A 24717-nucleotide genomic window follows, 5' to 3' on the forward strand; every position below is an offset into this window, starting at 1 on the left:
CCCCGTCTCTACTGAAAAAGTACAAAAAACTAGCTGGGCAAGGTGGCGGGCGCCTATAGTCCCAGCTACTCGGGAGGCTGAGGCAGGAGAATGGCGTAAACCCGGGAGGCAGAGTTTGCAGTGAGCTGAGATCCGGCCACTGCACTCCAGCCCGGGCGACAGAGCGAGACTCCGTCTCAAAAAAAAAAAAAAGGAAAAAGAAAACATCGGTAGGATACAGCACTCAGTCACAATAACCGGCATCAAAAGGGACTGTCCTTAAAACAGGTGAAGAGAGTTTACTGTAAACATGCAGTGTATTTTATATTTCAAAATGAACTTTTAGAAGCAATCAGCTCCCCCCGCCCTTTCTGAATACTTGATTGTGAAAAATGTCAAAAAAGTAGAACTTGCAGTCCGAGGATGACTGATGAGTCCCTGACCTCTGTACTCAGGGCTGAGCTCTGACACTGCCACCTCTTGACTCGCTCCCCTCCCTGCGGGTGCACCGGCAGCCCGTGCTGTCCCCGACTCTTCTCAGGACCATGACCTCACCCAGGATTCCCAGTGACTGGGTCTTCCTGTTCTGTCTCCCCGAGTAGCTGAAAACTGCCCGTATGCTTAGTCTGAAGCAGGACCCAGACATTACTAATGCTGCTGGTGGGGGCAGGCTGTGACATCACCCGAAGTCTGGCTCTGGTACTTCCTAGTCCTGTTCTGTTGTGGTGAGTCCACAGCCCACAGTAGATTTAGGCTCAGATTTTTCTTTTTTTGCGGGGGGGAGGGTTTCGCTCTTGTTGCCTAGGCTGGAGTGCAGTGGTGCGATCTCGGCTCACTGCAGCCTCCACCTTCCGGGTTCAAGTGATTCTCCTGCCTCAGCCTTCCGAGTAGCGGGGACTACAAGCACCTGCTACCACGCCAGGGTAATTTTGTATTTTTAGTAGAGACAGGATTTCACCATGTTGGTCAGGCTGGTCTTGAACTCCCGACCTCAGGTGATCTGCCCACCTCAGCCTCCCAAAGTGTTGGGATTACAGGTGCGAGCCACTGCACCCGGCCACTTTTTTTCATTTATTTTTTTGTAGATTTTTCTTTTGGTAAGTGAAGCTTTCATTTAAATTGAGGAACAAGATATGGTGTTTGCTGTGTATTTTCTGTCTGGCATTTATTAGATAAGTATTGGGCAGGAGAGGGAGAGCATTTACAAATAAGTTTGTCAGTATAGAAATCTTACAAATGAGTCCGAGCACAGTGGCTCATGCATGTAATCCCAGCACTTTGGGAGGCCGAGGTGGCTGGATCATGAGGTCAAGAGATCGAGACCATCCTGGCCAACATGGTGAAACCCATCTCTACTAAAAATACAAAAATTAGCTGGGCATGGTACCACATGCCTGTAATCCCGGCTACTCGAGAGGCTGAGGCAGGAGAATCGCTTGAACCTGGGAGGTGGAGGTTGCAGTGAGCTGAGATTGTACCACTGCACTCCAGCCTGGGCAACAGAGGGAGACTCTGTCTCAAAAAAAAAGAAGAAATCTTATAAATAAACTGTTAGAATACTGCTTAGCAAGATTGCTGGATACAAGGTTAATAAAGATTAAACATTGTATTTAGAAATAAGTCATAAAGATGTTTAAGACATTTAAAGAGCTTTTCCAACACAGCTGTGATTGAAGGAAGCAAGGCCCCTTCCCTTTCAAGACGTCTTACTCCATAGGGAGGGCGGGATGCTGATTCCGTCCGTCCCAGCAGGAGTTCAGAGCGCTTGATGTGTTGTGAAATCAGCACATGAGGACAGGAAGGCACCAAGAATTGCCAAGATAGCTTTGAAAAGGGGAGAAATTGCCTACTGGATATTACGGTTTATAAAACTACAGTGATTGAACTGGCATCAGTCCAGGAATGAAAACCAGTCCTAGGGTTTTGCAGGGGCCCTGAAAGAGACCTGGACATACTTGGGGAGACAGGCAGTGCCTGGGGGACCAATCAGGTGGGGGCTGCTCACAGCACACACACGATGCTGGATGGATTCAAGATTTTGAATTAGAAAGCAAAACTGAAACTTGGAAAGGAAAGCACGGGCAGCTCTGTGATAAGAAAAGGGAAGGATTTCCTAAACAATCTGAGAGAACATCTGCAAACAGGCTCTGAGCATGCGGGGCCTAGCCTGAGAGAATGTCTGCACACGGGCAGTGAGTGTGCGGGGCTCCGCAGCAGGGCTCCTCTGGGAACCCCAGTCCCACCACGGGAGGTGCTGCTGGGGAGGATGGCGCCCCAGACTCCAGAGGGGGGATGTCACACGCACAACCTCAAAGGCACATGTATTCATGGGTGTTTACCCGAGAGAAACAGAAGTGCACCCACACAAAGACACGTCCGTCGATGTGCACCACGGGGGAAGGGACACATGAGCCGTTTGTGTGGTGGCGTCTCTGCAGTGCTAGGGAGGGCAGAATGCCGTGAGCAGGAGTCCATGCCGTGACTCCACTCCTGAGAAACCCCAGGGAAGACGCACCTGGCCACACCCGAGACAACAGGAAGAAACAGCCAGGTGGGAGAGGGAAGGGCCCGAAGACCAGGGTGGGGACTCTGCAGGACATGCATTTGTTATTCAGTTAAAATCAGTGTTTTCTTATGTATGGTATAAAATTAATTTAAAGATCTTATGTGGGTCAGAACACTATTAATAAAGGCAAAAAAATGTTTGCCACGCATACCTGACTGTTATCCACACTATGAAAAGAAATTTTTTTTGAGATGGAGTTTGGCTCTCGTTGCCCAGGCTGAAGTGCAATGGCGCCATCTTGGCTCACTGCAACCTCCGTCTCCAGGGTTCAGGCGATTCTCCTGACTCAGCCTCCTGAGTAGCTGGGGTTACAGGCATGCGCCACCACGCCTGGCTAATTTTGTGTTTTTAGTAGAGATGGGGTTTCTCCGTGTTGGTGAGGCTGGTCTCGAATTCCCGACCTCAGGTGATCCGCCTGCCTCAGCCTCCCAAAGTGCTGGGATTACAGGCGTGAGCCCCTGCTCCCGGCCTATTAAAAGAAATTCTAAAAATTTACTAGTGAATGTCCAACAATCTTTTGGAAAAGTTGGCAGAAGATTTGAACAGGGCTCACCGCAGAGGGGCCTGTGCACGATGCCGCCCCCCTGCCTCCCCGTCCTCCCTTTATTGTCACCAGATGCTTCGCGTTCATGGAGCTGCTCTTCCCTCCCCCTGTCAGGGCTGGCAGCTCTGCAGGGAGGCAAGGCTCGCTGTGGTCCCTTCACTGCCATGTTGCCAGCAGCTTAGTGGAGGACCTGGCACACGGAGGCACGGAGATACTTGATTTTTAATGTAAAATAATTTTTTGACCTCTAAGTGAAAGTGATTTATAAGATTCTCATCCCGTTTCTATTTCTCACAGAATGCCAATTCCTGTCCAGTTGATCGAACTCTCTTTAAGAGCATTTGTATTCGAGCTCAATTTGGTGGTAAAATCTTAAGGAAGGTGAGTGTGGATGCTGCTGTGGAGACCCCAGGCGTGCTCACGTCCCTGCCCTGTGGGACAGCGTGCTTTCCAAAGTGGGCTTGCTCTCCTGAAATGAGTGTTGGTTAAATGCTTCATAGCAGTCAACTCAAGTGCCCCTTGTGGCCCTGAGCAGGAAACCTGGAGCTTGAGTTGTGCCCAGTCTGGGGGGTTTGGGGTCCGGGTTGGGGGTGAGAGGCAGAGATGTTGCCAGCTCCTGGGATGTCCCTTCGACCCCAGCCCTGTACCCATCACATCGGGGAGCGGCTCTCTGGCCCGTCTGCTCAGAGCTTTTTATTTTGTTTTTGAGACACCGTCTTGCTCTTTCACCCAGGCTGGGGCGCAGTGGCATAATCACAGCTTATTACAGCCTCAGCCTCCTGGGTTCAAGCCATCCTCTCCTGCCTCAGCCTCCTGAGTAGCTGGGTCCACAGGCGTTCACCACCACACCTGGCTATTTTTTTTTGTTTAAGTGGAGACGAGGTCTCACTGTGTTGTCCAGGTGGGTCTCGAACTCCTAGGCTCAAGCCGTCCTCCTGCCTCAGCCTCCCAAAGTGCTGGGATTACAGGCGTGAGCCACTGTGCCCAGATTTTTTTTTGGAGACCGAATCTTGCTCTGTTGCCCAGGCTGGAGTGCAGTGGCACAGTCTTGGCTCACTGCAGGTTCACGCCATTCTCCTGCCTCAGCCTCCCAAGTAGCTGGGACTACAGGTGCCTGCCACCACCACGCCCAGCTAACTTTTTTTTTTTTTTTAAGTAGAGACGGGGTTTCACATGTTAGCCAGGATGGTCTCAATCTCCTGACCTCGTGATCTGCCCACCTTGGCCTCCTGAAGTGCTGGGATTACAGGCGTGAGCCACCACACCTCGCTTTTTTTTTTTTTTTTTTTTTAAGAGGCAGACCTTGCTCTTACGTGGCAGTCCGGCAGCTGCTGCCTTGCCTTGCTTGATGACTCCACTTAGGGGCCACAGGGCTTACCCGCTCCTTTCCATGCATCATACTTTGCTTTCTGTTGAATATTTTCCTCTTAGATCACCACCCTGAGATGGTAGAAAACATAAAAATTCTTGTGTGCACGTCGAGGGAGACCCTCTGGGCCTGTGGAGCCCACTTAGGAATCTGAAGCCGATCGATCGATTCTGGATTAACTGTGTATCGTGATGGGAATTGACCGTGGGGAGTCTGGGTCCCATGTGGTGTGTGACCGCTGGTTCTGTCCTAGATCCCAGTGGAGAACACCAAAGCAAGTGAGGAAGAGGAGGAGGACCCCACCTTCTGTGAGGTGTGCGGCAGGAGTGACCGCGAGGACAGGCTCTTGCTCTGTGATGGCTGCGATGCGGGGTAAGGGACGCTCGGGACTGGCACACGTGCCCTGCTGCGTGCGAGGTGGGCCAGGGGCAGGAGGGACGCAGAACCTCCTCCTTCTGTGAAGTCTGAGTCCCAGCACCTGGAGCTGAGCTCACCACCCTCAGCAGCGCGGTTCAGTCCTGCGGACCATTGACACCTGCAGGCCTTCCTATTACACCCATTTACACCTCCATCTTTCCCCAAAAAACATTCTGCGGCTACTCACAGAAATGCAGGTAATACATCAAGACAAAAAAGAAAACAGCCAGACAGGAGGCTGTGGGGCTGGCCAGCCAGAGGGTGGGATGTGTCCTGGTCCTGGCCTTTCTGTGGGGGAGGAGTGGCTCTGCCTGCGTCCATCATCCTGGCTGCCTTGGTCCCTCACCTTTCACCCTGCTCCTCCGTCCCCCTCGGGTACGCATCCAGTTACACTGCACCTGCTGCTCTCCCTGGCACAGCTGAGCGCCTGCTCTGGCCCTGCGTGGCCCTGGCTTCCCGGGAGCCTGTGACACTCGTCTCCATATCCCTGCTTTGTCTCGTTGGCTGTAGGCAGGTCCCTCCTTCCCCATTAGCCTCCTGCGAGGGGCTCTCCCTGTTGATTTGAATGATTTTTCTGCGTGAAATTATGGTGAGAGGATTCTGGAAATGTTTCCCTTGTTGAAAGAACCAGTGAGGCTGCTCAATCTGGAGCCTTCTCTTGGGCGGAAAGTAGCTGGGTCGGGGTTTGGACTACGGAACAGCCAGAGCCAGGAGGCCTGGGCATGCTGTGGCTGCAGCCGCACAGAGGGCAGGCTCCTGGTGAAGGCCTTTGCTCCGTGGCATGTGGTCCTGGTCATCCCAGCTTTGACTCGCCCTTGACCACAGCCGCTTGTGCCCCCACCTGTCACCTCGTTCTTAGCCACATACCCAGGCCTCTGCTCCACTCACGCTGCTGTTGGTGCAGGAATCGCTGGCTATCCTTTCGCAGACACTGCAGGGGCCTCCTTGGGGGTCCTGCAGGCCGCCACCACGTTTGTCTCGTCATCAGTTCGCCCTCCTTGTGGCCTGTGGGAGTGTAGGGGCCTTGCAGTGCGCTCCACCGGCCCCTCCAGGTCCCAGCCCCTGCTTGGTCCTGCTCTCTGCTCTCAGCAGCCAGGGAACGGCCATGCCTCTGCTCATATTCGCAAACATCTTGCCTTCCCTCCTTTCTTACGAGTCTGAGCCTAAATCCACGTTTTGTGACAGTTTCCTGAGTGCTCTCCCCTAATGGTCTTCACCTCCTTGGAGTTCCTGGGAGCATCTGCTGCCAACTGTCCCGGCATGTGCTGAGCTGGTGCCGCAAGTCTGAAGGGCAGGGCTGCTGCCTTGAGTATCCCAGGAGCCTGGTCACTGCAGCCCTGGGCACAGTGCTTATTGGCTGTTGATTACTGAGTTACTCCTCAAATATACGCAGAATACTTTTTTTGTTGTTGTTGTTTGAGACGGAGTTTCGCTCTTTTTGCCCAGGCTGGAGTGCAATGGCGCGATCTCGGCTCACCACAACCTCCGCCTCCCAGGTTCAAGTGATTCTCCTGCCTCAGCCTCCCGAGTAGCTGGGATTACAGGCATGCGCCACCACGCCTGGCTAATTTTGTATTTTTAGGAGAGACGGGGTTTCTCCATGTTGGTCAGGCTGGTCTTGAACTCCTGACCTCAGGATATCCACCCGCCTCGGCCTCCCAGAGTGCTGGGATTACAGGCATGAGCCACCGCGCCCGGTCAAGCGCAGAATGCTTAAAAATAAAAAAAAGGTGGAGGGGTGGCTTAGCGCTCCCTGCCCGTGCGTAACACTAGTCCTCTGTGTGGCTGTGGCCACTCTGGGCATGTGAAGGAAGGGCCTGGGCTGGCCTGGAATCGCTGGACACGGCCCGAGGGGCCATGGTGTGGTAGGAGAGACCTGGTCCTGGCTGCCATGGGCACCATCCTGGGCAAGGCCCTCATTGCAGGCCGGGGCCGTGAATCTTCTAGTGGCTGGAGGGCAGCTGGTAGGCCAGATGAGGCTGTCGGTTTTCAGGCACAAAGCCTAGTTTTCATGTTAGCTTTTATTTTACTCATTTATGTATTTTTTTCGAGGTAGAGTCTTGGTCTGTCACCCAGGCTGGAGTGCAGGGGCACCATCTCGGCTCCCTGCAACCTCTGCAGTGAGTCACTGCAGCCTTGGTTCAAGCTTCAAGTGGCTCTCCTGCCTCAGCCTCCTCAGTAGCTGGGATTACAGGCATGTGCCACCACAGCCGGCTAATTTTTGTATTTTTAGTAGAGACGGGGTTTTGCCATGTTGGCCAGGCTGATCTTGAACTCCTGGGCTCCAGTGATCCGCCCACCTCGACCTCTCAAAGTGCTGAGATTTAAGGCGTGAGCCACTGTGCCCAACCTAGTTGTAGTACCTTCTAACAAGGCTCTTGGGGATGTTTAAAATTTAAGGCCGGGCGCGGTGGCTCAAGCCTGTAATCCCAGCACTTTGGGAGGCCGAGACAGGCGGATCACCAGGTCAGGAGATCGAGACTATCCTGGCTAACCCGGTGAAACCCCGTCTCTACTAAGAAATACAAAAAAAAGGCCGGGCGCGGTGGCTCAAGCCTGTAATCTCAGCACTTTGGGAGGCCGAGACGGGCGGATCACGAGGTCAGGAGATCGAGACCACCCTGGCGAACACGGTGAAACCCCGTCTCTACTAAAAAATACAAAAAACTAGCCAGGCGAGGTGGCGGGCGCCTGTGGTCCCAGCTACTCGGGAGGCTGAGGCAGAAGAATGGCGTAAGCCCGGGAGGCGGAGCTTGCAGTGAGCCGAGATCGCGCCACTGCACTCCAGCCTGGGCAACAGAGCGAGACTCCGTCTCAGAAAAAAAAAAAATAAAGAAAGAAATACAAAAAAAAAACTAGCTGGGCCGGGCGCGGTGGCTCACGCCTGTAATCCCAGCACTTTGGGAGGCCGAGGCGGGCGGATCACAAGGTCAGGAGATCGAGACCACGGTGAAACCCCGTCTCTACTAAAAAAATACAAAAAATTAGCTGGGCGCGGTTGTGGGCGCCTGTAGTCCCAGCTACTCGGGAGGCTGAGGCAGGAGAATGGCGTGAACCCGGGAGGCGGAGCTTGCAGTGAGCCGAGATCGCGCCACTGCACTCCAGCCTGGGCGACAGAGCGAGACTCCGTCTCAAAAAAAAAAAAAAAAAAAAAACTAGCTGGGCGAGGTGGCGGGCGCCTGTAGTCCCAGCTACTTGGGAGGCTGAGGCAGGAGAATGGCGTAAACCCGGGAGGCGGAGCTTACAGTGAGCTTAGATCCAGCCACTGCACTCCAGCCTGGGCAACAGAGCACGACTCTGTCTCAAAAAAAAAAAAAGAAAAAAAAACTTAATTAAAATTTTTTATTATAAGTGATCTTTACAAATTCAATATGTTGATTTTCTTTCTACCTACACTGCTTGAATTACTTGGCAGATAAAACAACGCAAGTATATAAAAACCCTGATGGATATAAAACATTAAAACTGATCAATATAATGATTGTCATACTTCTAAACATTTCCATGCTGTTACTGTTTGCAGTCTGCTAATTTTTTTTTTTTTTTTTTTTTTTGAGACAGAGTCTCGCTCTGTCGCCGAGGCTGGAGTGCAGTGGTGCGATCTCGGCTCACTGCAAGCTCTACCTCCCAGGTTCACGCCAATCTCCTGCCTCAGGAGTAGCTGGGACTACAGGCGCCCCCCAGCACGCCCGGCTAATTTTTTGTATTTTTAGTAGAGATGGGGTTTCACCATGTTAGCCAAGATGGTCTCGATCTCCTGACCTCGTGATCCGCCCACCTCAGCCTCCCAAAGTGCTGGGATTACAGGCATGAGCCACTGCACCCGGCCCAGTCTGCTAAATTTTCTTAAAAATCACACGTCTGAAGTTACTCAATTCCTCATGTCAAAATGGAATCACAGTGGGCCGAGGTGGGTGGATCACCTGAGCTCAGGAGTTCGAGACCAGCCTAGCCAACATGGCGAAACCCTGTCTCTACTAAAAATACAAAAATTGGCCAGGCGTGGTGGTGCATACCTGTAACCCCTGATCTTTGAGAGGCTGAGGCACGAGAATATCTTGAACCTGGGAGGCGGAGGTTGCAGTGAGCCAAGATTGTGCCTCTGCACTCCAGAGAGACTAAAAAAAAAAAAAAAAAACCGAAAACCCAAGGCTATCTATAGATACACTGATAATACATGAAATAAGGTACAGTTTCTTGATTTTTTTTTAAGTTACAATCTAATTTAAAAGTCTGTTCACCAGGAAGGCAGTACAGGGGCTCGCTGAGGCCTGTTAGATGTGGCCCTCCCCTCCCTGGGCAGGTCAGATCTGAGCACCTTCAGCTGCAGGGCGATTCTGCTCTCAGCAGGGCCACCAAGCTCCCCATGCAGGTGGAGCCATAGGTCCCTGCACTGTAGGTGGGCAAGTCTTGGCAGCTCTCCTTGTCCCTGTGCTCGCATTTAAACTTGCAGCCAGTCTCTTCGGGGTGAGTGTGGGGGACACAGGCCTGGCCTGGCTGTGGATGGGCGCCTGCCAGGCACAGAGGGGCCTTCTGCTCGGGCCTCAGGTCGAGCCGCAGCCTCCTCCAAGGTTGCTGGAGCTCAGTGGTGGGAAAGTGGGTTGGACCTTTTCAGACTTTGGAATTCTTTGAAAGAAGGTACTGCTCAGTTCTTGCCTTTGCCCCCAGAGAACTTGTGTAAGAGCAGATGTTAGGAGGGGACCTAGTTAGGGCTCTTCCTACTGTCCCCGACCTGCCGCCCCTCTGTGCTGGCCTGGCAGGGCGTGTCGTGCGCGCGGGAGTCTGCTTCTCTTCCTGCATACCTGTCTCCTGTCTTTCTTGTGTGAGGCCCCAGTGAGGGCCACACAGCGGACACCTTCTCCTAGGTGCAGGATTTTTTTTTTTTTTTTTGAGAGGGAGTCTCGCTCTGTCGCCTGGGCTGGAGTGCAGTGGCCGGATCTCAGCTCACTGCAAGCTCCGCCTCCCGGGTTCAGGCCATTCTCCTGCCTCAGCCTCCCGAGTAGCTGGGACTACAGGCACCCGCCACCTCGCCCGGCTAGATTTTTGTATTTTTTGGTAGAGACGGGGTTTCACCGTGTTAGCCAGGATGGTCTTGATCTCCTGACCTCGTGATCCGCCCGTCTCGGCCTCCCAAAGTGCTGAGATTACAGACTTGAGCCACCGTGCCCGGCCCTAGGTGCAGGATTCTTGGGGGAATGGGTTTACTTTTGTTTAACTCGTATCTTAGATCCTAGAACAGTTCAGCACTGTGGTTAGTAAGTGGTAGTTAAGCTCAGTTGAATTCAGGCTCAATTTTCAGGGACACCATCAGCTTGACTCCCTTCCTTTGATTGTTTTTGCCGTACTCAGGGCTGTCTGGGGTCTTTGGGGTGAAGTTTCAAGGATCTCGGCACAGACTCCCGAGCCTCGGCTGCTTGGAGGGGCACAGATACCTCATACCAGTGGCAGCACTTCCCAAACTACTTTCCTACAAGGCTTGATAGAAACAATTAAAATATAGTTTCCTTTCAGCAAAGAAACCGTCTCCTCCTTCACTGGCTCGGTGTGAGGCGCGATGTTTGAAACCCCGTGAGTGCGGGTGGGTGAGACGAACCTCTCTGGGAAGGCCCCAGAGGCAGCACCTGCCGCAGGGGCTCAGCCTGAGCCACTGTCGGCCTCTGGGTGGGCGTCGCGGTCGGCTCAGCTGCTGTCAGGATACCACAGGCTGGGCAGCGTAAACCACAGGTCTTCCTTGTCTCGGTTTTGGAAGCTGGACGTCTGAGATAGCAGCAGGCCTGGTTCCTGGGGAGGCCCTTCTTCCTTCTCACAGACGGCCGCCTCCCCGCTGTGTCCTCCCCTGGCCTTCCTTCCTCTGAGGACACCAATCCTGCAGCCTTGTTCAACCTGAATTACCCCCTTAAAGGTTCCATCTCCACCTGCTGTCACATTGGGGGTTAGGGCTTCCTAGGAACTGTTGAGGGACGCAGGTCAGCCCCTAACGGAATGCGTCACAGACTTGGGTGCTGTTGGAGGCCTGCTGTGTGGTCCCCTCACTGGAGGAGGTTTGGGAAAGCTGTGAGCAGCACCCGGACGCTCTGCTCTGGCCCTGCTCTCTCCTGCAGGTACCACATGGAATGCCTGGACCCCCCTCTCCAGGAGGTGCCGGTGGACGAGTGGTTCTGCCCGGAATGTGCTGCCCCTGGCGTCGTCCTTGCCGCTGGTGAGGACGCTGCTCCCATCTCAAGGCGCGCATGGGCCTTCTCACCGTCTGCTCTGCGGCCCTGGGGTTAGGGTCGGCTGCCGCGTGGGGAAGACGTCTCGGGCTGTCTCGGGCTCGTCTTCTCGGGGCTGTGTGTGGGGTCCATTGGCTGGGGGGTTCCGGTCCTCAGTGGTAGAAGCACCAGGCTCCATGAGCAGCCCTGTGTCCCATGCACAGGTCAGCCTAAGCCAGGGCTGCTGCGTGGCCGGCAGCCACGGGGGGAGCCGCTGGGGAAGGTGTGTGTGGCCTGTGAGTGTGGCACATCAGCCCTGGTGATTCTTCCCAGATGCGGGTCCCGTGAGTGAGGAGGAGGTCTCCCTGCTCTTGGCCGATGTGGTGCCCACCACCAGCAGGCTTCGGCCTCGAGCAGGTAGGACCCGGGTGATCGCCAGGACGCGGCAGAGTGAGAGAGTCAGAGCAACCGTGAACCGGAACCGGATCTCCACGGCCAGGAGGGTCCAGGTGGGTGGCCCAGCCCTGATGCCTGCCCAGAGTGGTCTCAGCGGCCTGGGTGGGTGGCCCGGCCCCGACGCCTGTCTCAGAGCCTCAGCTGCCCAGTGTGGTCTCAGCGGCCCAGGTGGCTGGGAGAGGCGTCGCTGGCACTGTGGGGTCTGCCTGGCCCCCGTGGCTTGTGTTCCTCGGCCTGCTAAGGGGAGCAGGTGAGTGCACCCCGGGGTGAGCCCAGCGGCCCAAGGTGAGGCTGCCTCTCCGAGCAGCTGGAGCCAGGTGCTGAGGGGCAAATGGAGCCTGGCCCTGGGGGTGAGGGCTCTAGGAAACCCCCTTGTTCCCCAGGCCACGTGCCAGCACCACTCCCTCCAGGCGCCTGTGAGCGCCTTCCTCTTGCGCTGGACCTGGTGCTCAGTTTCAGGTGCTCCCTGCGGCCTCCGTCCTCACAGCAGCCTTTCTCTGGGCATTGGACAAGCCGGAGGGTCTGGGCTGTGGGCATCTGGTGTGTGCCCTTGGCAAGCCTAACGCTGAATTTGGAGGGGACTGAGAAGCCTCGGTGGGGTGGGGGCTGTCCCTCTCCAGTGCCCTGCCCAGCACCTGTGCCGCACCCACCACAGTGACTGGTGCTCTCCCCTGTGCCCCTGGGATGCTGTCTGTCCCCCACCTGCCTGCCCCTTGCCTTGTCCCTGCTGCGTACCGCCCCACACCTGTGCAGGAGCCCAGCTCTCAGGGCTTGCCATGGGCTCTGCTCTGAGCTCCGCCCTGTGTCCCTCTTCCTCCACCAAGAACTCCACTGTCCTTGGTGTCTGCCTGTCCTCGCCCTCCATTCTGGCCCTGAGCTTGCCCCCCAGACCCGTCCTAGGCTGTCCTGGCCTTGCCCCCGTGGGAGTGCTGGGCAACCTGTCTGGCAAGGGAGAGGAAGGCCGGGCCGTGGCTGCGGTGGGTGGCGGGTGGGGAGGCTGTCCTGCTTCTCTGGCTGCCATTGCGGGCTGTGCTCTGGGCTCCAGTTGGGGTCTGCGCTGGCCCGGCTGAGGCCCCAAGGGCACCTGACGGCTCCGCCCCTTTGCCTGTAGCACGCACCAGGACGCCTTGGGTCTTCCCTGCTGGACGAAGCCATCGAGGCTGTGGCTACTGGCCTGAGCACTGCCGTGTATCAGCGCCCCCTGACGCCGCGCACTCCCGCCCGACGGAAGAGGAAGACAAGTAAGCCTCGCGGGATGGACTCTCCCGCCAGCCATGTGCTGGGACCCACGCCCAAGGTCCACTCGCTGCTTCCCTCAAGGCCAGGGCTGTGGGCATTTCCGTTTCTTCTGTCTGCAACTTAATCTTCTCAGCTGAAAACACTACACGATGTAGGTTTGACGTGCCGATCTGTGACCACACTGCCTCTGGCGTTACCAGGATGGTGCCAGCCTTCCCAAATTGTTCCCCTCTGCTTTCTGGAAGGACTGCTTCCTGAGGTTTATGGAAGCAGTCTTGTTATTTTTGCTGTAAACATTTGTCTCAATATGCTCTGAAGCCATCAGGGCCTGGGCTTTTCTGTGGGGGCTGAGTTGAGATGAGTGATTTTGCGTCTTGTCTTGCTTCTGCCCTGTTCAGGTTTTTCAGTCCTTTTTTGTGAGTTTTGGTAATTTTGTCCCAGTGCTGGTTAACTTCAATTACTTGGTTCTCAGACGTCCACTGTGAGGTGACTAATTCTCCCTTAAAACTAACGGGCAGCTCCTGGGGAGAGCCGTCGACCGCGCCTTGTCAAACACCCCAGGAAGATGAATTTGGACTGAAATGCTGGGTGTTTTTGCGGTTAAACATTTTTTAATCTTTATGTCACTACAGATGTGCAGCGAGTTCATTTGTGTTAAAGTCTCTCAGGAGAGTTCTTCTCTGGTGTTTGTACCAAGGGGCACAGCTATAGTTTGTTTGTATCATTTTACTTTCCATTGTCACTGTGTGCTTTTTTCTAATTTAGTTTTCTTTCATAGTTTCTCTCTCTTTTCTTTTTTTTTTTTTTTGAGAGAGAGTCTCACTGTGGAGCTGGAGTACAGTGGTGGGATCTCAGCTCACTGCAACCTCCACCTCCCCAGTTCAAGTGATTCTCCTCCCTCAGCCTCCTGAGTAGCTGGGACTACAGGTGCACCACCAGCATGCCTGGCTAATTTTTATTATTTTCGTAGAGACAAGGTTTTACCTTGTTGGCCAGGCTGGTCTTGAACTCCTGGCCCCAAGCAATCCACCTGCCTTGGCCTCCGAAAGTGCTGGGATTATGAGTGTGAGCCATGGTGCCCAGCCCTGCTTCATAATTATGTAACATATTTAATGGTACACTCAGGGAGGTCAGGCTCTGTTCTTAGATGCTGCTCATTTTCTGTCTCTCCCCCCAGTAGGAACATGTTATTTTTATTCCTTTTTTTATTGAGACAGGATTTCATCTTGCCCAGGCTGGAGTGCAGTGGCGTGATCTCAGCTCACTGCAACCTCTGCCTCCCAGGCTCAAGCAGTTGTGGTGCCTCAGCCTCCTGAGTAGTCTGTAATCCCAGCACTCTGGGAGGCTGGGGCAGGTGGATAGCTTGAGGCCAGGAGTTTGAGATGGCGCCACTGCAGTCCAGCCTGGTTGAGAGAGTGAGTCTTTGTCTCCAAAAATATATATACAAATATATGGTTTATTTCTCCTTTTAAAAAACTTTAGGGCTGGGCGCAGTGGCTCGCGCCTGTAATCCCAGCACTTTGGGAGGCCAAGGTGGGTGGATCACGAGGTCAGAAGATTGAGACAATCCTGGCTAACACGGTGAAACCCCATCTCTACTAAAAATACAAAAAATTAGCTAGACATGGTGGCGGGCACCTGTAGTCCCACCTACTCAAGAGGCTGAGGCAGGAGAATGGCATGAACCTGGGAGGTGGAGCTTGCAGTGAGCTGAGATTGCGCCACTGCACTCCAGCCTGGGCGACAGAGTGAGTGAGACTCCGTCTCCAAAAAAAAAAAATACAAAAATTAGCCGGGCGTGGTGGCGGGCGCCTGTAATCCCAGGTACTCGGGAGGCTGAGGCAGAAGAATTGCTTGAACCCGGGAGGCAGAGGTTGCAGTGAGCCAAGATCACACCAGTGTACTTCAGCCTTGGTGACAGAGCAAGGCTCCATGTCAAAAAAAAAAAATCTGGGCAGGGGCAGTGGCTCACACCTGTAATCCTAGCTCTTTAGGAGGCTGAGGCAGGAGGATTGCTGGAGCCCAGAGACCAGCTTGGGCGACATGGTGAGCCCTATCTATAAAGACAATGATCTGGGCACGGTGGTGCATGCCCGTAGTTCAAGCTGCTTGGGAGGCTGAGGCAGGAGAATCACTTGAGCCCAGGAGTTTGAGCCTGCTGTGAGCTGAGATCATGCCACTGCACTCCAGCCTGCGTGACAGAGCAAGAGCCTGTCTCAAAAAAAAGAAAAAAAAAAAATGCAAGGCAGTGCTTGTCGTCCTGCTGTGCCGGCTCCTGGGCTCCGTCCTCTGGGCTGGACTCGCAGGAATGGGGTGGGGAGGGCCCAGCACAGGTAAGCACAGACTTCAACCTCTTCTCCTTAGGAAGACGGAAGAAAGTGCCGGGAAGAAAGAAAACCCCGTCCGGACCATCCGCAAAAAGTAAGGGCTCAGCGACAAGATCTAAGAAACGCCAACATCGAGTGAAGAAGAGAAAAGGGAAGAAGGTAAAGGTGAGCGTTGGGTGGCAGCGCCTGAGCCTCCGCCGGCCTCAGCACCCTCGCGGTTACGGAGCGGGGATCGTCATCGTCACTGCTTCTCTGTATTTACTCAGCGATTTGCTGATGGAAATGAACGTTTCTGTAACACAGACTGAAGATGGGCTTGAGGCCAGCTGTTTCCTAAGGCACACGGAGGGGCTGAGGGCCGGTCGTGTGTCCCCCAGGAACCTTCCTGAAGCCATCCATCCCGGTGTGAGCCAGGCCAGTGCAAGCCCCTCTGGCAGAGGCCCCTGGGAGCAGTTGTGGGTTTCAGGCAGACCTGGCCAGCCTGGCTTTGAGGAGTGACACAAGCCGTGTCTGACAGGCCCCGTCCACCTCCTCTGACCCACGCTCGCTGGGCCCTGGGGGCAGCCTTCTTGGTCTACATCGTGGCCTTCGTTGTCCCAGGCCCCTTTCATCCGAAATCATGGACCAGACATTTAATATTTATTTTTAGTTGATCCCTAATTATTGTCTGTGTTTATGGGGCGGAGGGGGGTGTGTCATTTGTGTGCATGTTTGTGATGCTCAAACCGGGACTAAATGCATAACCTCCTCGGACTGCATATTTAAAACACCTTAATATATAAAAACTTGAATTGCGGCTGGGTGCAGTGGCTCACGCCTGTGATCCCAGCACTTTGAGGGGGCCGAGGCAGACAGATCACCTGAGGTCAGGAGTTCAAGACCAGCCTGGCCAACATGCTAAAACCCCATCTCGACCAAAAAGACTAAAAATTAGCCGAGTGTGGTGGCAGGAACCTGTAGTCCCAGCCTCAGGAGGCTGAGGCAGGAAAATCACTTGAACCCCAGGAGGCAGAGGTTGCAGTGAGCCGAGATGGCGCCACTGCACTCCAGCCTGGGAGACGAGAGAAAAAGTCTACCTCAAAAAAACAAAACAAAACAAAAACTGAGTTGCAGCCATTGTTCAAGTGTTTGCTGGATCTTTTTGTTTGTTTGTTTGTTTTTGTTTTTTGAGATGGAGTCTCGCTCTGTCCCTGGGCTTGAGTGCAGTGGTGCGATCTCGGCTCACTGCAACCTCCACCTCCCGGGTTCAAGCGATTCTCCTGCCTCAGCCTCCTGAGTAGCTGGGATTATACGCATGCGCCACCAAGCCCAGCTAATTTTTGTATTTTTAGTAGAGACAGGGTTTCACCATGTTGGTCAGGCTGGTCTTGAACCTCCTGACCTTGTGATCTGTCCGCCTCGGCCCCCCAAACTGCTGGGATTACAGGCGTGAGCCACCGCGCCCGGCCTTTGTTTTGTTTTTTGAGACTGTATCACTCTGTGGCCCAGGCTGAAGTACAGTGGCGCAATCCCAGCTCACTGCAGTCTTGGCCTCCCCAGGCCCAGGTGATCCTTCCTGAGTAGCTGGGACAGCCCACCATGCCCAGCTAATTTTCGTATTTTTTGTAGACACAGGGGTTCGCCATGTTGCCCAGGCTGGTCTTAAACTCCTGGGCTTAAGCAGTTTGTCCACCTCAGCCTCAAAAAGTGTTTTTGTTTGTTTTAGGTTGGGGCGGAGACAGAGTCTGGTTCTGTTACCCAGGCTGGAGTGCAGTGACATGATCCTGGCTCACTGTAGCCGCCTTGACCTCCCAGGCCAAGGTGATCCTCCTCCGTCAGCCTCTCAAGTAGCTGGGACCACAGGCTCACACCACCTCACCCAGCTAATTTTTTTTTTTTTTTTTTTGGTAGAGACGGGGTCTCACTATGTTCCCCAAGCTGGTCTTGAACTCCTGAGCTCAAACAATCCTCCTGCCTCGACCTCCCAAAAGTGCTGGGATTACAGGTGTGAGCGCCAAGTCTGCTGCATTTTTATGTGAATTTATACTCGAGATTATTATTCATTTCCTAGTGAATATAAACTTATATAGTACACATTTATATAAAACTATATTTTAGTTTTTTTTGTTTTTGAGACAGTTTCACTCTTGTTGCCCAGGTTGGAGTGCAGTGGTATGATCTCAGCTCACTGCAACCTCGGCCTCCTGAGTTCAAGCAGTTCTCCTGTCTCAGCCTCCCAAATAGCTGGGATTACAGGCTTGCGCCACCACGCCCGGCTAATTTTGTATTTTTAGTAGAGATGGGGGTTTCTCCATGTTGGTCAGGCTGGTCTTGAACTCCCGACCTCAGGTGATCTGCCCACCTTGGCCTCCCAAAGTGCTGGGATTCCAGGTGTGAGCCACCATATCTGGCCCCCTTATTTTAGTTTTAAATGGAGTATTCGAACATTTGGTTATTCATTCAGACAGAATTCCTGGAGTGAGTAGAAGCTAAAGCCATGACCAGGTGTTGGATAAGGACCTGCCGTTTCCCAGTTCTCTGGTCCCCTGGGCTCTCCCTTTGCTTTGCAGGGTGTCCTGAGCGTGGGTTGGAACCACCTCTTCCATCCCTGTGCCCGGAACACTCCTGGGCGTCCTCCCGAGCTTTTTGTCCTCGGCCGGCCTGCGTGCCGTTGCTGTGGGTCCTTTCTTCTCCTGCAGAGAGTGTGCTGGGACCCCTGCCTGGGGGCCTGGTGGCAATTGAGGGTGCTTGCCCTCAGGAGGGATGGCGCCTGCCTTCAGGCCGTGCTGTCCCAGCCACAGCGGGAGGCTGCTCTGTCCGCTGTGCCTGCAATCAGAAGGAAATAGCTAGTAACTCTTAGGAGTTTTCATAATTTAGGAGTAATGACAGCGCTTAAAATCTAAATTTGTGTCTTCTTCTCAAAGGTTTTTTGGTTTTTTTGGTTTGTGTTTTTGTTTTTGTTTTCGAGACGGAGTCTCGCTCCGTCACCCAGGCTGGAGTGCAGCGGTGCGATCTCTACTCACTGCAGCCTCCGCCTCCCAGGTTCAAGCAATTCTGCTGCCTCAGCCTCCTGAGTAGCTGGGATGACAGGCACCCGCCACTACGCCCGGCTAATTTTTGTATTTTTAGTAGAGATGGTTTTGCCATGTTGGCCAGGCTGGTCTCAAGCTGGCCTCAAATGATCTGCCCGCCTCAGCCTGCAGAACGCTGGGATTCCAGGTGTCAGCCACCGCGCCCGGCCTTCGAGGGGTTTTACTGTCAGCCATCAGTTGAATTTTTTGTTTCCCTCTATGTGAGTTTTCACTTAATGCTAAGTACCACGTAATGGTGACACTGCAGCGCCCCGGTAGCCTCTCATAACCTGCAGTGAGCTTCGCAGCCGACGTGTGCGGCGCTGGGTGTGCTTGTCAGTGATCAGTGCCTGCGAAGCCTGTTGACTTTGGCTTAGTGTTTTCCCGCCCTAGTGTTCGCTGTTGCTGATGAAGCCTTCACATGGCATTTACAGAGCCCTCGTAGATGCCATCCCCGTCTCTCTGTTCATCTTTTTCTTTGTTACTGGATTCAGAGTGAAGCCACCACTCGCTCTCGAATTGCGCGGACGCTGGGCCTTCGCAGGCCTGTTCACAGCAGCTGCATCCCATCAGTGTTGAAGCCAGTGGAGCCCTCCTTGGGGCTGCTGAGAGCGGATATTGGAGCTGCATCTCTGTCTCTGTTTGGAGACCCCTATGAGCTGGACCCCTTCGACAGGTGACCGAACTGGTGATGGTCCTGCCTGGGCACCCGCTCCTCTCTCTGGGGGCTGTGGGCATGGTACCCGAGGTGCATGTGGAGGCGTTAGGTTTTGTGTTTGTGAGTGAGGGTGACCATTCCTCCACCACCACACTCAGTGCAGGTGGGCAGCGTGGAACTTAGAGGTCTGGTGCGGGGCCCGAATCACACGTGCCGCCACGTGGCCAGTGCTCGGCCATCCTCGTCCGTGCCGTCTCCCTGGGCTGCGGGTTCTGGGAGCTGGGAGTCACCCGTTCCCTTTGGCCTGTGTTCTCCCCTCTAGCAGTGAAGAACTTTCTGCAAACCCTCTTTCCCCTCTGAGTGCCAAGAGACGGGCTCTGTCCCGGTCAGCCCTGCAGTCCCACCAGCCCGTGGCCAGGCCCGTCTCCATGGGGCTTTCCAGGTGTGTGAGAGCAAAGGCTTCTGGGGAGGTGAGGGCAGCAGTGGGGCAGCGGATGGGGGTTCCAGGGTGGCCCTGGGTGGCCTCAGCACCCCCCCTCAGCTGTCACGCTTATCAGTCGGCTCTTGGCGTGAGGCAGTGCTGCAGCCTGTCGTGAGTCAGAGGCCACGGCCTGCCCGTGAGCGTGGACTGGAGTTGCTGCAGCTCCACGAGGTTGGCCCCTCTGTCCCCCACCCTGGCTTGAGAGCCACCAGCACAGGGACACCACCTCGGGCAGGAGCAGTGGCTCTGGTGAATAAGGCTGTTATCAGAGGTCACCTTTTGGCCAGTTCTTTTGTTTCGCCACAAGAACAAAAAAAAAATTGACCAAAACCAACAGAACAGGTAAAGATGCTTGTCTGCCCCTCCCGCCCGTTGGTGGAGTTGGGGGTGGCAAAGGCACCAGAGGTGACTTCTCCCAAAAACACCTGGTTTCCCTGGAGCCAGAGCTGGAGGGTGGGGCTCCCTCCCTCCCTCTGGGAGGCCCTGGTGGGCACCTCTTAGAACAGCAGCCGGAGCCAGGACTGTGGGGGAGGCGCAGGCCCCGCCCAGCCCCACTCTTCCCGGCTCCTGCCTGCTGCAGGGCTCTGCCTGGGTGCCGGTCCTCAGGCTGTGGGAGGCAGTGATGGCAGGGCCTTGGGTCTGTGCCCACAGGAGGCATCTCCCTGCTGCGGTGCCAGAGCCAGACTTGGAGGAGGAGCCAGTGCCTGACCTGCTGGGCAGTATCCTATCGGGCCAGAGCCTCCTGATGCTGGGCAGCAGTGACATCATCATCCACCGTGATGGCTCCCTCAGCGCCAAGAGGGCGGGTGAGCACCTCCGTGCCACAGCTGCCTTCCTCTGTGGGCTGCTGGTCCTCAGGCTATTCCCAGCACTCAGCCCATGTCTCAGTCACAGAAGATGTAATTGAAGTTGGGGGACTATTCCTCAGCCATTTTTCTCCATTGATTTCCCTTCTTGAGCAGTTTCCCAGTTAGCTCTGAGTTCTTACCGAGCCCCACAGCTTCAGAGTGCGGCCCCTAGTACCTGGTTAAGAACATGTCGGCCGGGCGCGGTGGCTCACGCCTGTAATCCCAGCACTTTGGGAGGCCGAGACGGGCGGATCACGAGGTCAGGAGATCGAGACCATCCTGGCTAACACGGTGAAACCCTGTCTCTACTAAAAAATACAAAAAACTAGCCGGGCGAGGTGGCGGGCGCCTATAGTCCCAGCTACTCGGGAGGCTGAGGCAGGAGAATGGCGTGAACCCGGGAGGCGGAGCTTGCAGTGAGCTGAGATCCGGCCACTGCACTCCAGCCTGGGCGACAGAGCGAGACTCCGTCTCAAAAAAAAAAAAAAGAACATGTCCTGACCGGGCGCGGTGGCTCAAGCCTGTAATCCCAGCACTTTGGGAGGCCGAGACGGGTGGATCACAAGGTCAGGAGATCGAGACCATCCTGGCTAACATGGTGAAACCCCGTCTCTACTAAAAAAAAAAAAAAATACAAAAAACTAGCCGGGCGAGGTGGCGGGCGCCTGTAGTCCCAGTTACTCGGGAGGCTGAGGCGGGAGAATGGCGTGAACCCGGGAGGCGGAGCTTGCAGTGAGCTGAGATCCGGCCACTGCACTCCAGCCTGGGCGACAGAGCGAGACTCCGTCTCAAAAAAAAAAAAAAGAACATGTCCTGACCGGGCGCGGTGGCTCAAGCCTGTAATCCCAGCACTTTGGGAGGCCGAGACGGGTGGATCACAAGGTCAGGAGATCGAGACCATCCTGGCTAACATGGTGAAACCCCGTCTCTACTAAAAAAAAAAAAAAATACAAAAAACTAGCCGGGCGAGGTGGCGGGCGCCTGTAGTCCCAGTTACTCGGGAGGCTGAGGCGGGAGAATGGCGTGAACCCGGGAGGCGGAGCTTGCAGTGAGCTGAGATCCGGCCACTGCACTCCAGCCTGGGCGACAGAGTGAGACTCCGTCTCAAAAAAAAGAAAAAAAGAAAAAAAAAAAAAAAACATGTCCTACTGGGGAACTGCCCCTGCCCCGGTTAATAGCATCCTAATGGCCTCAGGCCCTGTACTTTGTCATCCACAGAGCGGCTGTTGAAGCAGCTCTCCGGGTGTGGAAAGACGAGGTGTCCACCTCAGCAGGCAAACGGGAGTTTAAAGTGCACGACCTCACAGAAAACCAGTTGTGATAAAAGTTAAACCACTGACATTTAAGAAGAGTGGGTGGGAAATGATTGCCATTGACTTTTTTGTTTTTTAGCTCCAGTTTCTTTTCAGCGAAACTCAGGCAGTCGGTCCAGAGGGGAAGAAGGATCTAAGGACTGCCTGCGGCCCCAAGCACTGCCCTCAGGGAGCCCAGCCCAAGGCCCCTCAGGAAACAGGCCACAGAGCACAGGGCTAAGCTGTCAAGGCAGGTCCTGCATCCCCGCCCGCACCTCGGGCGCACCGGTGAGGCCGGACTCGTCAGCAACCCCTGGGTCGGTTCAGGCTCGGAACTTGTCCAATGGGAGCGCACCTGGCTTCAGACAGAGTCCCAGCCCCCGGTTCAACGGCACCAACAAGCACACTTTGCCCCTTGCTTCTGCCGCGTCTGAGATCTCAAGCAGAGATTCGAACCCCCCGTGTCGCCGTGCGGTGCCAGGGCCTCCCCTGAAACCCACGCCCAAAAGAACAGACATCTCTGAGTTGCCCAGGATACCAAAGATCAGGAGAGAGGACGCTGGCGGCAGATGGGGCGCGGCCCCAGCCCACGGGCAGAGCATCGAGATCCCCAGCGCCTGCATCAGCCGGCTGACTGGCAGGGAGGGCGCCGGGCAGCCAGGGCGAGGCACGCGGGCAGAGAGCGAGGCCAGCAGCAGGGTCCCCCGGGAGCCCGGCACGCACACAGGCAGCTCCCGGCCCCCAGCCCCCAGCTCCCATGGCAGTATGGCCCCGCTGGGACCATCAAGAGGGAAAGGGGTTGGGTCGACCTTTGAGAGCTTCCGGATCAATATTCCTGGAAACATGGCCCATTCCAGCCAGCTCTCCAGCCCCGGCTTCTGTAACACGTTCCGGCCCGTGGACAGCAAGGAGCAGAGGAAGGAGAACCCCTCGCCTCTCTTCTCCATCAAGAAGACGAAGCCGCTGCGGAGTGAGGTCTACGACCCGTCTGACCCCACCGGCTCCGACTCTAGCGCCCCGAGCAGCAGCCCCGAGAGGTCTGGCCCTGGCCTCCTGCCCTCTGAGATCACACGAACCATCTCCATCAAAAGCCCGAAGGCCCAGACGGTTCAGGCTGTGCGCTGCGTCACCTCCTACACAGTGGAGAGCATCTTTGGGACAGAGCCTGAGCCCCCTCGTGGGCCGTCCTCTACTGTGTCCCAGCTCCGGGGGGCCTCTGACACGGAGCGAGAGGAGCCTGCGGAGAGCCAGGGCCTGGCTGCCCGGGTGCGGAGGCCATCCCCGCCGGAGCCCTGGGACGAGGAGGATGGGGCGTCTTGCAGCACCTTCTTTGGCTCTGAGGAGCGGACGGTGACCTGTGTGACTGTCGTGCAGCCAGAAGCCCCGCCCAGCCCGGACATGCCGCAGGCGGCCACCCACAGAGTGGTGGAGCTCAGGCCCCCTTCCCGGTCCCGCTCCACATCCAGCTCCCGCGGCAGGAAGAAGGCCAAGAGGAAGAGGGTGGCCAGGGAGCACCGACGGACGCGCTCTGGGACGCGCTCTGAATCCAGGGACAGGAGCTCGAGGTCAGCGTCACCATCAGTGGGTGAGGAGCGCCCCAGGAGGCAGCGGTCCAAGGCCAAGAGCCGGCGGTCCTCCAGCGACCGCTCCAGCAGCCGAGAACGAGCTAAGAGGAAGAAAGCCAAGGACAGGAGCAGGGAGCACAGGCGGGGCCCCTGGGGCCACAGCCGGAGGACGTCCCGGTCGCGCTCGGGGAGCCCCGGCAGTTCTTCCTATGAGCCCTATGAGAGCAGGAAGAAGAAGAAAAGGAGATCGCCGCCCAGGCCTCGGGGAAGGGAGTGCTCCCCCACCAGCAGCCTGGAGAGGCTCCACAGGCACAAGCACCAGAGGGAACGCAGCCACGAACGGCCAGACAGGAAGGAGAGCGTGGCATGGCCCCGAGACCGGAGGAAGCGGAGGTCCCGGTCCCCAAGCTTGGAGCGCAGGGCGCGGGAGCACAGGCGGCCACGGTCCCGTGAGAAGCGGCCGAGGCCCCGGTCCCATTCCCCAGAGAGGAAGGGGCCTGTGAGGGACGCTTCCCCAGCACCCCTTGCACAGGGGGAGCCAGGGCAGGAAGACCTCCCCACCAGGTCGCCAGCCTTGGGGGAAGCACATGTCTCAGTGGAGGTGGCTACGGCAGACAAGGCCCCCCAGCAGGCCCCCCCTGTCCTGGAGGTGGCAGCCGAGTGTGAGCCCGACGACCTGGACCTGGATTATGGCGACTCCGTGGAGGCCGGGCACGTCTTCGACGATTTCTCAAGTGAAGCTGTTTTCATCCAGCTCGATGACATGAGCTCGCCACCTTCTCCCGAAAGCACAGACTCCTCCCCAGAGCGAGACTTCCCACCGGAGCCCGCGTTGCCCCCAGCCAGCCTGGCCGTGGCCGCCATCCAGAGGGAGGTGTCGCTGATGCACGATGAAGACCCTTCACAGCCCCCACCCCTGCCAGAGGACCCCCAGGAGCCACATCTGCTCAGGCCGGATGTGGCTGAGAAGGCTCAGGCGCCCAGTGCCCTGGATGTGGCGCCTGTGGGGAAGGAAGACGGCCCCTCCGTGAGCGGGAGGGCACACGAGGCAGCCCGGCCTGAGGAGGTGGTTTTGCAGACCCCCCTGCTGCGGTCCAGAGCCCTGGTGAAGCGCGTCACCTGGAACCTGCAGGAGTCGGAGAGCAGCGCCCCTGCCGAGGACAGAGCCCCCCGTGAGTAGGGCCCGGGCCCCGGCCCCCGCTGAGGACAGAGCCCCCCGTGAGTAGGGCCCCGGCCCCCGCTGAGGACAGAGCCCCCCGTGAGTAGGGCCCCGGCCCCCGCTGAGGACAGAGCCCCCCGTGAGTAGGGCCCCGGCCCCCGCTGAGGACAGAGCCCCCCGTGAGTAGGGCCCCGGCCCCCGCTGAGGACAGAGCCCCCCGTGAGTAGGGCCCCGGCCCCCGCTGAGGACAGAGCCCCCCGTGAGTAGGGCCCCGGCCCCCGCTGAGGACAGAGCCCCCCGTGAGTAGGGCCCCGGCCCCCGCTGAGGACAGAGCCCCCCGTGAGTAGGGCCCCGGCCCCCGCTGAGGACAGAGCCCCCCGTGAGTAGGGCCCGGGCCCCGCTGAGGACAGAGCCCCCCGTGAGTAGGGCCCGGCCCCCGCTGAGGACAGAGCCCCCCGTGAGTAGGGCCCCGGGCCCCGCTGAGGACAGAGCCCCCCGTGAGTAGGGCCCGGCCCCCGCTGAGGACAGAGCGCCCCGTGAGTAGGGCCCCGGCCCCCGCTGAGGACAGAGCCCCCC

At 56.3% G+C, this 24717-nt stretch overlaps 1 protein-coding gene across 18 annotated transcripts in view; it reads left to right on the forward strand.

Moving 5' to 3' along the window:
- PHRF1 (PHD and ring finger domains 1) overlaps window positions 1-24717 on the forward strand; it is a 39492-nt gene that overhangs the window by 12423 nt on the left and 2352 nt on the right. For 6 of the 18 annotated variants that reach the window (XM_074012661.1, XM_074012663.1, XM_005576757.5 and 3 more), the window contains exons 5-14: window positions 3387-3470; window positions 4712-4830; window positions 10977-11074; window positions 11400-11575; window positions 12634-12763; window positions 15126-15253; window positions 18633-18814; window positions 19119-19238; window positions 19929-20083; window positions 21518-24154. In XM_074012661.1, the coding sequence (XP_073868762.1) occupies window positions 3387-3470; window positions 4712-4830; window positions 10977-11074; window positions 11400-11575; window positions 12634-12763; window positions 15126-15253; window positions 18633-18814; window positions 19119-19238; window positions 19929-20083; window positions 21518-24154 (3829 nt within the window). Of the gene's footprint in view, window positions 1-3386; window positions 3471-4711; window positions 4831-10976; window positions 11075-11399; window positions 11576-12633; window positions 12764-15125; window positions 15254-16978; window positions 17073-18632; window positions 18815-19118; window positions 19239-19928; window positions 20084-21517; window positions 24155-24717 lie in introns of those variants that run through there. The other 12 variants (XM_045372451.3, XM_074012667.1, XM_074012665.1 and 9 more) reach the window with 5 other exon arrangements.

This window comes from Macaca fascicularis, chromosome 14, assembly GCF_037993035.2.
Source record: "Macaca fascicularis isolate 582-1 chromosome 14, T2T-MFA8v1.1".
NCBI lineage: Eukaryota > Metazoa > Chordata > Mammalia > Primates > Cercopithecidae > Macaca > Macaca fascicularis.